At 37.6% G+C, this 15,855-nt stretch overlaps 1 protein-coding gene across 1 annotated transcript in view; it reads left to right on the top strand.

Annotated features, from left to right (window-relative positions):
* Nucleotides 1–15,855, top strand: part of BLTP1 (bridge-like lipid transfer protein family member 1) — a 166,732-nt gene that overhangs the window by 19,488 nt on the left and 131,389 nt on the right. Inside the window, exons 7-13 of the mRNA XM_081091830.1 lie at nt 2,180–2,366; nt 4,350–4,431; nt 7,148–7,341; nt 8,900–8,979; nt 12,435–12,585; nt 13,799–13,955; nt 14,604–14,682. Coding sequence (XP_080947956.1) covers nt 2,180–2,366; nt 4,350–4,431; nt 7,148–7,341; nt 8,900–8,979; nt 12,435–12,585; nt 13,799–13,955; nt 14,604–14,682 — 930 coding nt within the window. The remainder of the gene's footprint in view (nt 1–2,179; nt 2,367–4,349; nt 4,432–7,147; nt 7,342–8,899; nt 8,980–12,434; nt 12,586–13,798; nt 13,956–14,603; nt 14,683–15,855) is intronic.

The following is a 15,855-nucleotide window of genomic DNA, read 5'->3' as shown; positions in this document are numbered from 1 at the left end:
ATGAAAGTTAATAACAATTTTCTTTACCCATAAAAAAATTAAACTCTTCTAACTGGTCATATCTAATTTTAATTGCCTTAAATTGAATTTGTTCTGTAGGGACAAAAATGGACAAACATTTGAAAAGTCTCAAAAAACACCTGTATGATTCATAACAAAATAAGGCACTGACCGTGGTACCTTTCTGTTGAGCCTCTTGGTTAACATGTGATGCTCTGTGTTGGATTATTTCCTCAGCAGAAACAAGTGCCTATCTATCACTTTATAGGTGGATTTGTAAATTTCTGTTGTTACTTATATTTAATGTAATTATGTCTTTTATTTGAAATGGTTTGAAGTGTACGGTTCTTAAAATCTTTATTTTAGAATTAAGTAGTTTTTAAAAACAAACTAGTATTTTATGAAAAATCCTACTTTCCATGAAGCACAAGTTTATTTATTTATTTATTTTTAATTAAATCTTTATTGTTCAGATTATTACATTTGTTCCTCTTTTTCCCCCCCATAACTCCCCTCCTCCCAGTTCCTGCCCCACTCTCCGCCCTCACTCCCCACCCACTGTCCTCATCCATAGGTGCACGATTTTTGTCCAGTCTCTTCCCGCATCTCCCACACCCCTTTCCCCCCCAAGAATAGTCCATTCCCTTTCTATGTCCCTGATTCTATTATAATCACCAGTTCATTCTGTTCATCAGATTATTTATTCACTTGATTCTTAGATTCACTTGTTGATAGATGCATATTTGTTGTTCATAATTTGTATCTTTACCTTTTTCTTCCTCTTCCTCTTCTTAAAGGATACCTTTCAGCATTTCATATAGTCCTGGTTTGGTGGTGATGAACTCCTTTAGGTTTTCCTTATCTGTGAAGCTCTTTATCTGACCTTCAATTCTGAATTATAGCTTTGCTGGATAAAGTAATCTTGGTTGTAGGTTCTTGGTATTCATCACTTTGAATATTTCTTGCCACTCCCTTCTGGCCTGCATAGTTTCTGTTGAGAAATCAGCTGACAGTTGTATGGGTATTCCCTTGTAGGTAACTGAGTTTCTTTCTCTTGCTGTTTTTAAGAGTCTCTCTTCGTCTTTTGCTCTTGGCATTTTAATTATGATGTGTCTTGGTGTGGTCCTCTTTGGATTCCTTTTGTTTGGGGTTCTCCGCGCTTCTTGGACCTGTAAGACCATTTCTTTCACCAGGTAGGGGAAGTTTTCTGTCATTATATCTTCAAACAGGTTTTCAATATCTTGCTCTCTCTCATCCATTTTTGGATTCTTTTTTCATTCTGCCCCTCCGGTTGGGTGTTTTTTGCTTCCTCGCATTTCAAATCATTGACTTGATTCTTGCGCTCCTCTGGTCTGCTGTCGGGAGTCTGTATAATATTCGTATTTCAGTCCGTGTATGCTTAATTTCTAGCTGTTTCCCCAATATAACATCGAGGGTCTCATTAGTTTTCTTGTAGATCTCATTAAGTTTATCGGCGGCTTCTAAACAGTTCTTGAGAGACCTTAAAAGTGTGGTTCTGAACTCTATATCTTCCATTGACAATTTTGTCCTGTTTCTTTGTCTCTGCATTTTGTTATGCTTTCTTGATGCACCCCCTAGTGGTCTTTGTGCACAGTCTTGTAGTTAAGCCTTGATTGTTGTAACTAATACCAGGGAGGGTTTGACCTCCAGGCCAAGTGGCTGTGAGAATCAACTGTGTCTGGAGTGAGAGAACTTCTGTCCTCTAGGGAGGTGCTAATCTAGCCTTTGCCTCATGAAGCACAAGTTTAAATACTGATGTGATGTTTAAGTACATTATACTTTGAACATTTTGCTACTTATATTTTAGTATAAATGTATGGCTATATTAGGGTAAAGTTATACTTTTACTCTGTAAATGACACTTTTCTATTCTTAATGTAAAATCTTTAAATTATTGCATTAGATAACCAAAATCTAGAAATTTACGTTGTTTTTCGAATGCTAAATTAAAATGCTGTAGTAACATTAGCTTTTTTCTTTCTTTTACCAGTGTTTTATATATATTTTAAATATGATCCTCTTTATCATAGAATTCTGGTTTAAAGTAAATCATTTAAATTACTTTAAGTGTGGAAAATGAATTGACAAAACTTTAACTAAAGTTTTTAAAAAGTTGACTAAAAACTTTTGTGTGTATGTGTGTAATTGATGTCTTTAGATCCAAAGGCGGAAACGAGATTATACATCACAGTTAATGACTTTGAGTTTCATGTCTATAATCGTTCGGATCTTTATGGACGTCTTCAAGAATTATTTGGTTTGGAGCCAACACTAATCCCCCCCAAGAAAGAGGATGATAAAACACGAGAAAATGGAAGAACAGGAACCCAGTCCAACATTGAAAGGTTCATTGTCACACTTGAATTTTATTAATCTGCAACATGTAAACATTCACTTTTTCATTTCTGGTATATAGGAAAGTGATTGACTTTTATAAGTTATTAACCTTGTATCCTGCAAACTTGCTGTAATCACTTGCTAGTTCAAATAGGTTTTTTTGATCAGCTCTTCCAAACTTTCTACATATACAGTTATGTTATCTTCAAACAAAGAAAGTCTTATTTTCCCCTTACCATTCTTCATACTTTTTATTTCTTGTTTTACTGCAATAGCCATGATTTCCAAACTTGAAAAGGAATGGTGAAATAGGACATCCTTGCTTTGTCCCTAGTCTTAATGGGAGAGCTTCTAGATTCTCACCTTAAGTATGATGTTAATTAGGTCTTTTGTAGATACTCTATATACAGATGAGGAAGTTTCCCTCTATTCCTAATTTACTGAGAGATTTTAATCATAATGGCTGTTGTATTTTGTCAAATGCTTTTCCTGCATCTGGTGATACTATCATTTGATTTTTTGTTTTTAACCTGTTAATGCTAATTGATTTTTGAATGTGGAACAGCCTTGCATACCTAATAGTTTGTTTGTTTTTTAAGTCGATGATGAGGATATTTATTCTGAATTAAATATTTAATGGATATTATGTCCCAGGCACAGAGCTGAGGTACTGGGAATATGACAAGTCTTCTATCTTGTTGGAAATTATAGCCAAGTATGGGTAAAATAGGCAATTTTCGTGCAAGAAGTATTATCTCAGGGACAAAAGTAGATTTCACATAGAAGGATCAGGAGGGCTTCGACCTGAAGGGTGAGCCAGTTAGGGAAAGGTGGTGATGAAGAGTCTTCCATAGAGAAGAAACATCATATGCAATAGTGAAGTTACTTACTGAGGCTGCAATGGATTATTTGAGGTGGGGATAATTTAGATTAAAATGGTTTAGCAGGATCAGAGGCTTTCCCTCAAGTCAGTAATGCTATGATGTGATTGGAGGGAGGTAAGGCTGGAGGCGGGGAGACCAGATGGAAGGATGTTGTAACATTTCATCAGCTGGGTTGGTAGCAAGGGGAAGGGGGAGAAGTGGATGGAGCAAGACAGACTTAGGCAGATGAATCCATAAGACAGTGGTAGATTAGATGTGGAGAATGAGGAAGAGGGATGATCAATAGTGAATCCAAATTTCTAATGTAAGCAGCGATTATGCTTAGGCAGGGAACCCCAGGGAAAGAGGAGGTTGGGGGCTGGTGATGAGGTCTGTTTTGAATTTAGTTTTAAGCACTGAGGGTCACCTTCGTGGAATTGGTCTCAGAAGTGCCATTTAGGAGATAATGGGTTATTGAAGAGATATGCCTCAAGTTTTCATCCAAAATCTTTAGTGAATTGCTGTGAACTTTTCATTCTTTAAATTTTGTGTACTTTGTGTGTGGCCAATATTTTTCTCATTCTTTGCCTGTCATTTCACAAAGTGGTGAGAATAGGGAAAGAAAAGGATCAGCTCAGTTGAGATTGAGCCCACAACCCAGGCATGTGCCCTGACCAGGAACTGAACCATGAGCTCCTGGTTCATGGGTCAGCACTTGACCACTGAGAACACTGGCCGAGCATTGATATTGTTTTAATATTGATTTGTTTTAATAATAGTTTTGGCGGTCTTCTAAAATGTCACATTGTAGTGTGGTGAGCAGATGGTAGATGTAATGACAGCATCTCATAATTGACACTTTTGACATTAAAGCTTGTCATTCTAAGAACATAGCTTTGTTATTACAGCTTGATCTAAAAACAGACACATGGTGGAGTGCATTCAGTGAGACATTTTAGGGCTATTAGTCTTCTTTTAGATGGTCTCTGTTTCATTTACTGGAGCCGTCATTAGATGTATCTGGAAAGGTACAGCTGGTATTAATAATGTATATTTCGAGTAGGTCAACTGTATCCTCAGGTATTTAAGACTTTCCTATATACTTCAGTTTTTATTTTTTCTTCTTAGAGTTAAAGTAAAAACAGAATCTCAGGACCCCACATCTTCATGGAGATCGCTTATTCCAGTTATAAAGGTCAACGTGAGCACAGTAAGTAATTCTACTACAATTAATACTTGGTGGGTTAATAACAGAACCTTTTATTTTTTGCAAACATTATTTTCACTTAAGAAAAGAAAGTAACTTTGTACTTTCTGGGTTCCAATTTTCATAAAGTGTGAAAGAATTCTTTTTTTTCAATAAACCTTTATTGTTCAGATTATTACAGTTGTTCCTCTTTTTCCCCCCCATAGCTCCCCTCCACCCGGTTCCCACCCCCCCACCCCTGCCCTCACACCCCCTTCCACTGTCCTCATCCATAGGTACACGATTTTTGTCCAGTCTCTTCCCGCATTCCCCACACCTCTTTCCCCCCCAAGAATAGTCAGTCCACTCCCTTTCTATGCCCCTGATTCTATTATAATCACCAGTTCATTCTGTTCATCAGATTATTTATTCACTTGATTTTTAAATTCACTTGTTGATAGATGCATATTTGTTGTTCATAATTTGTATCTTTACCTTTTTCTTCTTCTTCCTCTTCTTAAAGGATATCTTTCAGCATTTCATATAATACTGGTTTGGTGGTGATGAACTCCTTTAGCTTTTCCTTATCTGTGAAGCTCTTTATCTGACCTTCAATTCTTTGCTGGATAAAGTAATCTTGGTTGTAGGTTCTTGGCATTCATCACTTTGAATATTTCTTGCCACTCCCTTCTGGCCTGCAGAGTTTTTGTTGAGAAATCAGCTGACAGTTGTATGGGTACTCCCTTGTAGGTAACTGACTGTCTTTCTCTTGCTGCTTTTAAGATTCTCTCTTTGTCTTTTGCTCTTGGCATTCATTTTAATTATGATGTGTCTTGGTGTGGTCCTCTTTGGATTCCTTTTGTTTGGGGTTCTCTGCACTTCCTGGACTTGTAAGTCTATTTCTTTCACCAGGTAGGGGAAGGTTTCTGTCATTATTTCTTCAAATAGGTTTTCAATATCTTGCCCTCTCTCTTCTTCTGGCACCCCTATAATTCGGATGTTGGTATACTTGAAGTTGTCCCAGAGGCTTCTTACACTATCTTCATATTTTTGGATTCTTTTTTCTTTTTGCTTTTCCATTTGGGTATTTTTTGTTTCTTCGTATTTCAAATCTTTGACTTGATTCTTGGGATATTCTTGTCTGCTGTTGGATCTCTGTATATTATTCTTTATTTCAGTCAGTGTATGCTTAATTTCTAGTTGGTCTTTTTTCATATCCTCCAGGGTCTCACTAAATTTATTGGCGGTTTCCAGAAAATTCTTGAAAAACCTTATATCCGTGGTTTTGAACTCTATATCCAGTAGTTTGCTTTCCTCCATTTCTGTCATTTGTGACCTGTTTCTTTGTCTCCGCATATTTTATGCTTCCCTGTGTTGGTAGAGTGGCTTTCTGTGCTAGGTATCCTATAGGGTCCAGTGGCTCAGCCTCCCCAATTACCTGAGGTGGACACTCTTGGTGCACCCCTTTGTGGGCTTTGTGCACAGTCTTGTTGTAGTTAAGCCTTGATTGTTGTAGGTATCACTGGGAGGAATTGACCTCCAGGCCTATTGGCTGTGAGAATCAGCTGTGTCTGCAGTGGGAGAACTTCTGTGCTGAAGACACCCTTATGAGGCAAGACTTGCTTCAGTGGAGCTTTGGTGCTCACTGAGTCTGCTCTCTGAGTGTGTCCCTTATGGATCTGAGGAGTTGTAATTGGATGGTCCAACTCTGACCGCTGGGTACAGTGGCTCTTGGATCTAAGGAGGTGCTAATTTAGCCTCTGCCTGAGGCTACCCAGCACGAGCTATGAGGAGATCTGTAGATTCCCCTTCCTTGTTTGGGGTTTGGAGGTGCCCAAATGAGGCCCAGCTGTGAAGCAATGCAAGCTGCTGTGGGGCCTTGGGCCTTCTCTTGGAAGTTCTGGGTCTGTCTGGCCCAGCTGCAGTTTATTAGGTAATTTTCAGATTGCAAAGGGCCAGGGCATATGCAAAAGCCTCTGCCGCAGCTTGGGTGGGGCAGGGTCTCAAGGAATCAACAGGGCGGAGCAAGCAGCTATGGCTGATCCTCAGCCCTGCCTTAAGGGGCCCCGCGTCTCAGTGTCCGGATAATCGGTAATCGCTGCAAGCACCTTTGAGAGAAAGCCGCCCTCGAGTTCCGAGTTCTGCCCGCTGCCAGACAGTCCAGTTTCTCCCCGTATGAGTCTGGGTCCCCAGAGACTCACCCAGAACTGGAGTTCAGAGCAGTCAGGAGCTTGTGACTCCCTTCCAATTCAAAAAGGCAGCCGCGTCCTCAGTTGCTAGTCCTTGCTGCATGCGCCTCCGTACCTCTGCACTTTACTTCCACACCTCCTCTGAGTCTCAGTATGCTTTTCTCTTTCCTTCCAGTTGTAGAATTTCCACTCAGCCAGCCTTCCTGTGGTTCTGGATGATGTCCGTTTTGTCTTTTAGTTGTATTTTTGAATTTGTTGTGGGAGGCAGCAATTTCCGGTGTTTACCTATGCCGCCATCTTGGTTTTCCTGAAAGAATTTTTTTAACACCAATATCATTTTAGCATAAATTTGTTAGACCTGAAAGGGTATTTATTCACAAGTGCTTAATTTTTTTAAAAACCAGGTCTAAATTGATCAGTGGAGTAATTTAAATATAGATAGTGCTAAAGTGGAATCATCTACTTGTTGCTTGAAAATGTTTGTTATTAGGTCAGTTAAGGAAAAAAATATAGCTTTTATAGTATGGCATACTATCTTTTATCTTTTGTAGGGTCGCCTGGCCTTTGGAAATCATTACCAACCTCAAACTCTGTGTATCAACTTTGATGATGCTTTTTTAACTTATACTACAAAACCACCTTCAAGTCACCTTGACCAATTCATGCATATTGTGAAAGGAAAACTTGAAAATGTTCGAGTCATGCTTGTTCCTAGTCCAAGATATGTTGGTCTTCAAAATGATGAGTAAGAACATTTTACGTATGTCTCATATAGATATCAATTTGATTTTTAGCACCCTTTTAATTTCTGTTACAAGCTGGGCATTAATTAAGTACATTTTTCTAATAAATTAACAGTATAGTCCTGCTTTATAAGGCAAGTGGATATACTATCCATTGGTAAACTCTAATTTTAAATATTTTTCTATAGAATTATGACTAATTTTTTTACCCTTTTCTTCCTTTTAACTGTATTTGAAAAACTCATTTTGGGAAATTAAGCCCTGGTATTTGATGTTTACACATTACAGGTAGGTTTTTATTTACAGAAGGAATGGATAAATAGTAAATTCAACAAATTCATTTTAGTTGAGTACCATTCAGAGTTAACGAGAAAAGTTGAAAATGGAAACAAAATTACTCTTAGACATCTGTTGAAGTTAGGATGGTACAGTTAGGATGGAACTTGCTTGGTATGCAAGTCCTGGGTAGTTTTCAACAGTTCTCTCTCATGATTGATGTTTCTCTCTCTCCCTCTCCCTTCACTCTGAAATTAATAAAAATATATTAAAAAAATAAACATTGTCCTAACTGGTTTGGCTCAGTGGATAGAGCGTCGGCCTGCGGACTCAAGGGTCCCAGGTTCGATTCCGGTCAAGGGCGTGTATCTTGGTTGCGGGCACATACCCAGTAGGGAGTGTGCAGGAGGCAGCTGATCGATGTTTCTCTCTCATCGATGTTTCTAACTTCTCTGTCCCTCTCCCTTCCTCTCTGTAAAACAACGATAAAATATATTAAAAAAATAAACATTAACCTTAAGATTTAATATGTTTAAGAAGAATATTGCTGAATTTGTGTTATTATTTAATGACTGCCAAGTTTATTTTGATGTGGAAGGAAGATACTGTGGTGTATGACAAAGTAAAAAGTTGTTAAAGCAATGAAAGATGAATATTTTGTGGGAAAGCAATTGCAGAGAAACAGTCAATCCAGAATTTGAGTTCGAGATGTTTGCTTTAAATCTGATTCAAGTTGAATAAGTAAATATTCTTGGAAATAGGTCATGTAAAGTTGTTAAAAATAAAAATGACAACATTTTTTCTTATGTAATGTTTTGAAAGGCTTATTTTATTTTACAGATATATAAAGTGATATTTCTTCAGTTTTGTAGTGTTATTAATAGAAAATGATTGAATTTAAAGTTTAATTGTTGTAAATACAGAATATAATTATTCTATTCTGATGAACATTGTTTTTCCATTGTATTTAATTAACTTGGTCTTAAATTGATTTCTGTTATTCAGAACTTAAAATGAAAACGTGAAACAATTCTTTTCTTTTTTCCCTATTGAACCAATCTACTGATTAAAAATATTTCAGTATCATTTCATTATTTAGTCTAACATAGAATTCAACTATGGAACAATTTATTGTCTGTGAAAGATGGCTTACCTTTTTAAGATGCTACCCTTGATGCGTTTGTGTTTTTGTTTGTTTGTTTTCACCTGTCACCACCATTAATTAGAACACTGAACTGTTTGTATGCTGGAGTTGTACTTAGTTTGCCTTGCCCCTTCTTATAGGCCACCGAGATTAATGGGAGAAGGCTTTGTGGTGATGCAGTCAAATGATGTTGACATCTACTACTACATGGACGAGCCAGGTAAGACTTTTTGAAAGTATAGTTCATAGCTGCAATTCTATTTCTTCTATGAATGGGATATTAATAATATTTTAAGTCTCTTTACTTAGGATATAAATAAGTTTCAATAAATATTGAGTGCCTGCCTAAAAAATACCTGTGTCGTTGTTAAAAGTTGAATATGACTTTAGTATTTCAGACCAAAATGATATTGTAACCTTTCCTTCAAATTCCATGTTATCAAATATACCTCAAAAATTGTGAATGCAAATTACCATGAGTGAAAACCTTTGAGAGTAATGATGATGGTTAAGGTAATTCATGTTAGTTAGGAAAACAACTCACAGTATGTTAGACTTGAGGCTAAAAGTTTCAGGATTAAAATCCAGCTACCATGCTTCATGGATGGTTTCCATTTTATAAAAGTTACTGAACATTGGATTTTAGCCCCCTTTTTTTCCTGATCTTTCTCCTGGGGTTTTATAAGGTCAAAATATTTTAAAAGTAAAAGTAGGATGCTGTTTGCCTTTTTCACCATGTTGATATTTTCACTGATTCTTTACTTGAAACAATAGCTAGGGACAGACTGGTTTTTCAAAATTAGGATTTTGAAAAAATTTGAGTCTGCAACTGTGAGTTTGGTAATTTTTCTCATAAGACCACCAGTGATGTTAACAAATGTGATTTTTAAAATGTTTAATTGCCGGGAGCCGGTCCATGCTTGCTGTTTCAAGGGACCTGGCATATATGGCATACTGTTCTTAATATGTTTGCTCACCTTCTTGGCACTATGTGTTTTAACCAAGGTCTCTGAGAAAGGTTGTTTCCCCAGGTAGGGATTTTTCCCTGAAGTTAGGGAGGGAATAAAACCTCTTAACTGCCAGGCGGGTAATTAATCACTTTAACTATGAACAATCATGCTTAAGCTACATAATCTTTACTCCCTGGAATGGAGATAAGAAACGCCCTAACCTTTGTAATAGAGATTGATAGGATTGAATCAACTGGTATAAATACAGATGTAACAAGACAGCAAGAGACAGAGAGAGAGACAGAACCTAGGCACAGAACCTACACAGAACGTTCTCTAGGGACAGAAGAACTTCTCTGGAGAGAACATGGCAAAAGATCCTGGACAGAAACTGGCCTCAGAACCTAGCGAGAGAACATGGCAAAAGATCCTGGACTGAACCTGACTACAGAAATTGGCAAAAGAACCTGACTAGAACCTGGTGACCGAACCTGGCTGGAGAACCTGGACAGAACCTGGCTGGAGAACCTAGCGAGGGAACATGGCTACAGAACCTGGTTGGAGAACCTGGAGAACCTGACTGGAGAACCTAGCAAGAGACCATGGACACAGAACCTGGCTGGAGCATATGTGTTAAAAGATCAATACAGAGTCTTATTTCTTTAGACTCAGTATGGCACATCTTCTTAATCGAAAGATCAATACAGAGTCTTCTTTCTTTGGACTCAGTATGGCATATCTTCTCAATCTAAGTTCTGTACTATCCACCGTCTTACCCTACTTATCCTCTATAGGGGGGTCTGTAGCACCCTGGTGGAGTCCTATCCGTCCCGAGTGCGGGACGCTTACCTAGGGGTCCCTGTTTGGGCGCCATATGCCGGGGTCCAACCCCAGCAGGTCCAGGGGTCCCCAAAGGTGTGGACGGAGTCGGCGAAGAAGGAATGATTCGGAGACAGCGTTCAGTTGATCAGCAGCCTAGCCAGGATCTCCAGCCGGGATCTCCAGCCAAGTTCTGGTCTGGATCTCCAGAGAGGTTCTGGTTAGGATCTCCAGCCAGGTTCTGTGTCCATGTTCTCTTGCTAGGTTCTCCAGGTTCTCCAACCAGGTTCTGTAGCCATGTTCCCTCGCTAGGTTCTCCAGCCAGGTTCTGTCCAGGTTCTCCAGCCAGGTTCAGTCACCAGGTTCTAGTCAGGTTCTTTTGCCAATTTCTGTAGTCAGGTTCAGTCCAGGATCTTTTGCCATGTTCTCTCGCTAGGTTCTGAGGCCAGTTTCTGTCCAGGATCTTTTGCCATGTTCTCTCCAGCGAAGTTCTTCTGTCCCTAGAGAACGTTCTGTGTAGGTTCTGTGCCTAGGTTCTGTCTCTCTCTCTGTCTCTTGCTGTCTTGTTACATCTGTATTTATACCAGTTGATTCAATCCTATCAATCTCTATTACAAAGGTTAGGGCGTTTCTTATCTCCATTCCAGGGAGTAAAGATTATGTAGCTTAAGCATGATTGTTCATAGTTAAAGTGATTAATTACCCGCCTGGCAGTTAAGAGGTTTTATTCCCTCCCTAACTTCAGGGAAAAATCCCTACCTGGGGAAACAACCTTTCTCAGAGACCTTGGTTAAAACACATAGTGCCAAGAAGGTGAGCAAACATATTAAGAACAGTATGCCATATATGCCAGGTCCCTTGAAACAGCAAGCATGGACCGGCTCCCGGCATTTAATAATGAAATTTATTAATATTTTAAAAAGTATGTATGTTGTAGTGAACCCATGTTTTCCAAATGATCAATGCATGCTACTGCAAAGTCAGGCCATGGATAAAAGATTTATTCAAAGTGCAAGAGAGATAGTATATTTTAATGCAAGAAGTTCAGTGATATGGCTTCAGATTCCACATTTGAACCTTTAAGAAACTACTACTTGTTGAATTTTGGAGTAGTGTCAAAGAATACCCAGAACTATCAGAAAAAGCTATTAAAATACTCCTTCCTTTTCTATCCACCTATTTGTATGAGGCTAGGTTTTCTTCAAATCCTTGAACAACAGACTTAATATAGAAGCAGCTGTGAGAATTCACATTTTTTTTATTAAGCTAGACATTAAAGAGATTTGCCAAAATAAAAACCATACCAACATTTCTCAATAAATTAAATTTTTTTAGAAAATGTGGTTATTTTTATTAAAATATTTTTTATTAAAAATGAAATTAAAATTTCATCTTTCATTAAAATATAGTTATTTTTCATATTATTTTCATTAACATTTATTACTATCAATATAATGGGCTTCTTATTTAATAAAATAAAAAATTTAAAAATTGATCAATTAAAATTTTTAATACAGTAGTATTGATAGAGATAATATAAAAATACCCACTTTAGGGTCCTCAATTAAAAAAAATTATTGATTTCAGAGAAGAAGGAGAAGGAGAAAGAGATAGAAACATCAATGATGAGAGAGAATCATTGGTCAGCTGCTTCTTGTGCACACCCTCTACTGGGGATTGAGCCTGCAACCCGGGCATGTGCCCTGAACAGGAATTGAACCGTGACCTGGTTCATAAGTGGACGCTCAACTACTGAGCCACACCAGCCAGGCAGGTCCTCAATAATTTTTAAGAGTGTAAAGTGTTCCTGAAATAAAAAAAAAATATGTTAGAACTGCTGATCTACAGGAACATTTTAATGGTTATTTTAAATAACTGCCTTTATGTTGTATATTCTGCAATGCAGGACTTGTACCAGAAGAAACAGAGGAAAATATTGAAGGAGAATTGAGTAGTGAGGATTGCAAATTACAAGATTTGCCTCCGTGTTGGGGACTTGATATAGTTTGTGGTAAAGGAACAGATTTCAACTATGGGCCATGGGCCGATAGACAGAGGTACTTGAATAAATTATATTTCTAATAAGTTTCAAATGTATTGAGCTAATACTATATTTTTAATTAAAACATAATAATTTTCTAAGCTATTTTATTATGGCAGGGTAAGATATTCATAGACATTTTAATCCAAATAATAACTTGTGTGTAGAGAAATTGGTTTAATCAAGTTCACTGCAAAGGAGGAGTTAACTCATTAGAAAAATGATGAATGAGCAGCACATTTATTGGTTCTTTTGTTTTTCCTTAAGTATTTAATCAACAAATATGCCAGTGATTGTTGGGGTGATGCAGATTCAGAGCTAAATACATAGATAGTTTAGTTAGTGGGTGAAAAAAGAGACAAAAGAGGTTTATTACAGGCTGTAATAGAGATGAGTAAAAACTCTTGAAAAACTTAGAAAGGTACTGACTTGGTTTGCTAAGGCTCCCATAACAGAATACCACAGACAAATTTCTCACAGTTCTAGAAGTTAGATTTCTGAGATTAAGGTGTTGGGCTAGTTCCTTATGAGGGCTATGAGGGAATGATGTGTTTCTTGTGATAGCTGTCTTTTCTCTGCATCTTCACGTGGTCTTCCCTTTTGTGTGTCTTTAAGTTCTCTGTCCAAATTTCCTCTTCTTAGAAGAATATCGGTCATGTTAGATTAGGGTCCACCAAAAACATCTCATTTTAACTTAATTACCTCTGTAAAGACCATGTCTTCAAATACAGCCAAATTCTGAGGTTAGGACTTCCACATAAGAATGTTTAGGAGTACGCAATTCAGCCCATAAAAGGTACATAAATCATTTTAAAGATTTAAGAAGAAAAGAATTGGGGGAGGCTTTTTGGTAGAGGGAACATTTGAGTTGAGTTTTGAAACATTAGTGTTAGCCAGGGGAGGAAGAATTTTAAACAAAGGAGAGGACATTTACCAGTAGTGATGAGGACACATCCAAATTTTTATGTAAATAGACGTTGCTTAGAGTTAGTTCAGCAACTTTGCCATCTGGACTATTGATATACTTGTAGAAAGTCTTTCATTTCTCACAGTAGAAAACATTCTTTTGTTTTATTGAGAGGAAATTATAGTAGGTGTTTGTGATTAATTTTTTGTATTTTGTCTATTTTTAAATAATACATATCAAGTTCAAATATTGATTTTGGTCCCTTATTAGAAATCATTTTGTTGGAATAAAATGTCATTATTCTTTCTACCTTCTTATATAGAGATTGTTTATGGAAGTTTTTCTTCCCACCTGATTATCAAGTTCTGAAAGTTTCTGAAATTGCACAGCCGGGGAGACCAAGACAGATCCTTGCCTTTGAACTGCGAATGAATATTATTGCAGATGCTACAATTGACTTGCTGTTTACCAAAAATAGGGTAATTATTGAAATAATATAGAGAAAATAGTGCTTAAAATTTGAATATTATTTTCCAGAGCAATTTTTGGTGACTAGTCCTATACTGAGATTCATTTCTATGAGCTTCCTACCACTGTGCCCCCAATAATTGTATATATACTATTTTCATTAAGTGCCAAATAGTAGACAGAAATTAATCAACAAACCTTTATGCTATAGTCTGGTTCATTTTCTCCTTTATATCAGCCCAAGTTGTTTTAGTGTATTTTTTTGTTAACCCTCACCTGAGGAGATTTTTCCCATTGATTTTTAGAGAGAGAGTGGAAGGGAAGGAGAGAGGGAGGGAGACAGTAAGAGAGAAAGAGAGTGAGAGAAATATCGATGTGAGAGATAAATCATTGGGTTACCTCACTCGCCTGACTAGGGCTAGGGATCCAACCTGCAACCTAGGTATGTGCCCTTGACCAGAATCGAACCTGGGACCCTGTGGTACATGGGCCAACACTCTAACCACAGACCCACTCTGTGCAGGGTGTGTTCTTAGGCATTTTGAATACCTTTTTAATATCATTGCTGGTTATATTTTTGTCTCTGATAATAACTAAAAGGTAAAGATGGGAATGTAATTATAATGAATATTTTATGTGACTTTTTTTGGTTTTGTTAGGAAACAAATGCTGTGCATGTCAATGTTGGTGCTGGCTCCTATTTAGAGATCAATATTCCTATGACAGTCGAGGAAAATGGTAAGCTGCAGCAAGTGCCTCTCTGTTCCAAATGATTAGTAGGAAAATAATATATAAACAGTAGTTTGTTAATCCACTTAAACTAACATAATTAATGGGGTTTTCTTTTTCAGCTTTTTATTATATTTTGTGTACCTGTAGCTATCAACAGTAGATAGTACACAATTAAATCATTTGTGCAGCTAGAAAAGAGAAAAATTTTTTTAAAGTAAGTTAAGTCTTATAATTTCATGCTTTTATTATCTCTCTATCTATATATGTAAGAGGCTAAGTGACCGACCGTCCATCCGACCAGTACATATGACACACACTGGCATTCCTATATAATAAAAGCCTAATATGCTAAGCGTCTGGTTGTCTGGTTCGCCATTCAACCAATCAAAGCGTAATATGCTAATGATATGCTAAGGCTGCTCAACCATTCGCTATGACGTGCACTGACCACCAGGGGGGAGACGCTCTGACTGGTAGGTTAGCTTGCTGCTGGGGTCCGGCCATCAGGACTGAGCCAGATGGGCTGTACACACCCTAGAGCCCTCCTGCAGCCCCTCCCTGGCTGGCCAACCTCCCGCGTCCCTTCCCAGCCCCAATTGTGTACCAGTGGAGTCCTTTGGCCTGGCCTGCGCTCTCTTGCAATCTGGGATTCCTTGGGGGATGTCAGAGAGCTGGTTTTGGCCCGATCCCGCAGGCCAGGCTGAGAGACCGCACTGATGCACGAATTTATGCACTGGGCCGCTAGTTTAAAAATAAACATTGCCTTGCGCATACACGATACATATAAAGCTCTCACTGGCACCAATTGCATGTGTGTGTTTTGATATGTCATTGTTGATTGTGAATTTAGTTGTTTTTGTTGTTTTTATATCATGTCTTTGTTGTTTTTATATCATATTATTGTTTATTAATCAACTTATATATTATTTTCATATACATTTTACTAATTTTCTTTAATCTCTGACACTTCTATTTTAGAGAAAGGGCAAATAGTGATATTAAAATATTTCTTCTAATTAATATTCTTTCAATGAGCATGAATCTGTGCACTGGGCCACTAGTACTCTATATTTCTCTTTTGTAAGTGAGCATACTTTGCTTAGCATATGTTTTTCCTGTTTCTTCATGAGAGCAGGTGCTCTGTCTTTGTTTTCACTGTGTAAACCTGATGCCGAATCC

The sequence above is a fragment of the Myotis nattereri genome (genome assembly GCF_964212035.1).
Source record: "Myotis nattereri genome assembly, chromosome: 5".
NCBI lineage: Eukaryota > Metazoa > Chordata > Mammalia > Chiroptera > Vespertilionidae > Myotis > Myotis nattereri.
Note: the sequence above shows the minus strand (reverse complement) of the source record. Positions and strands in the feature narration are given on the sequence as shown.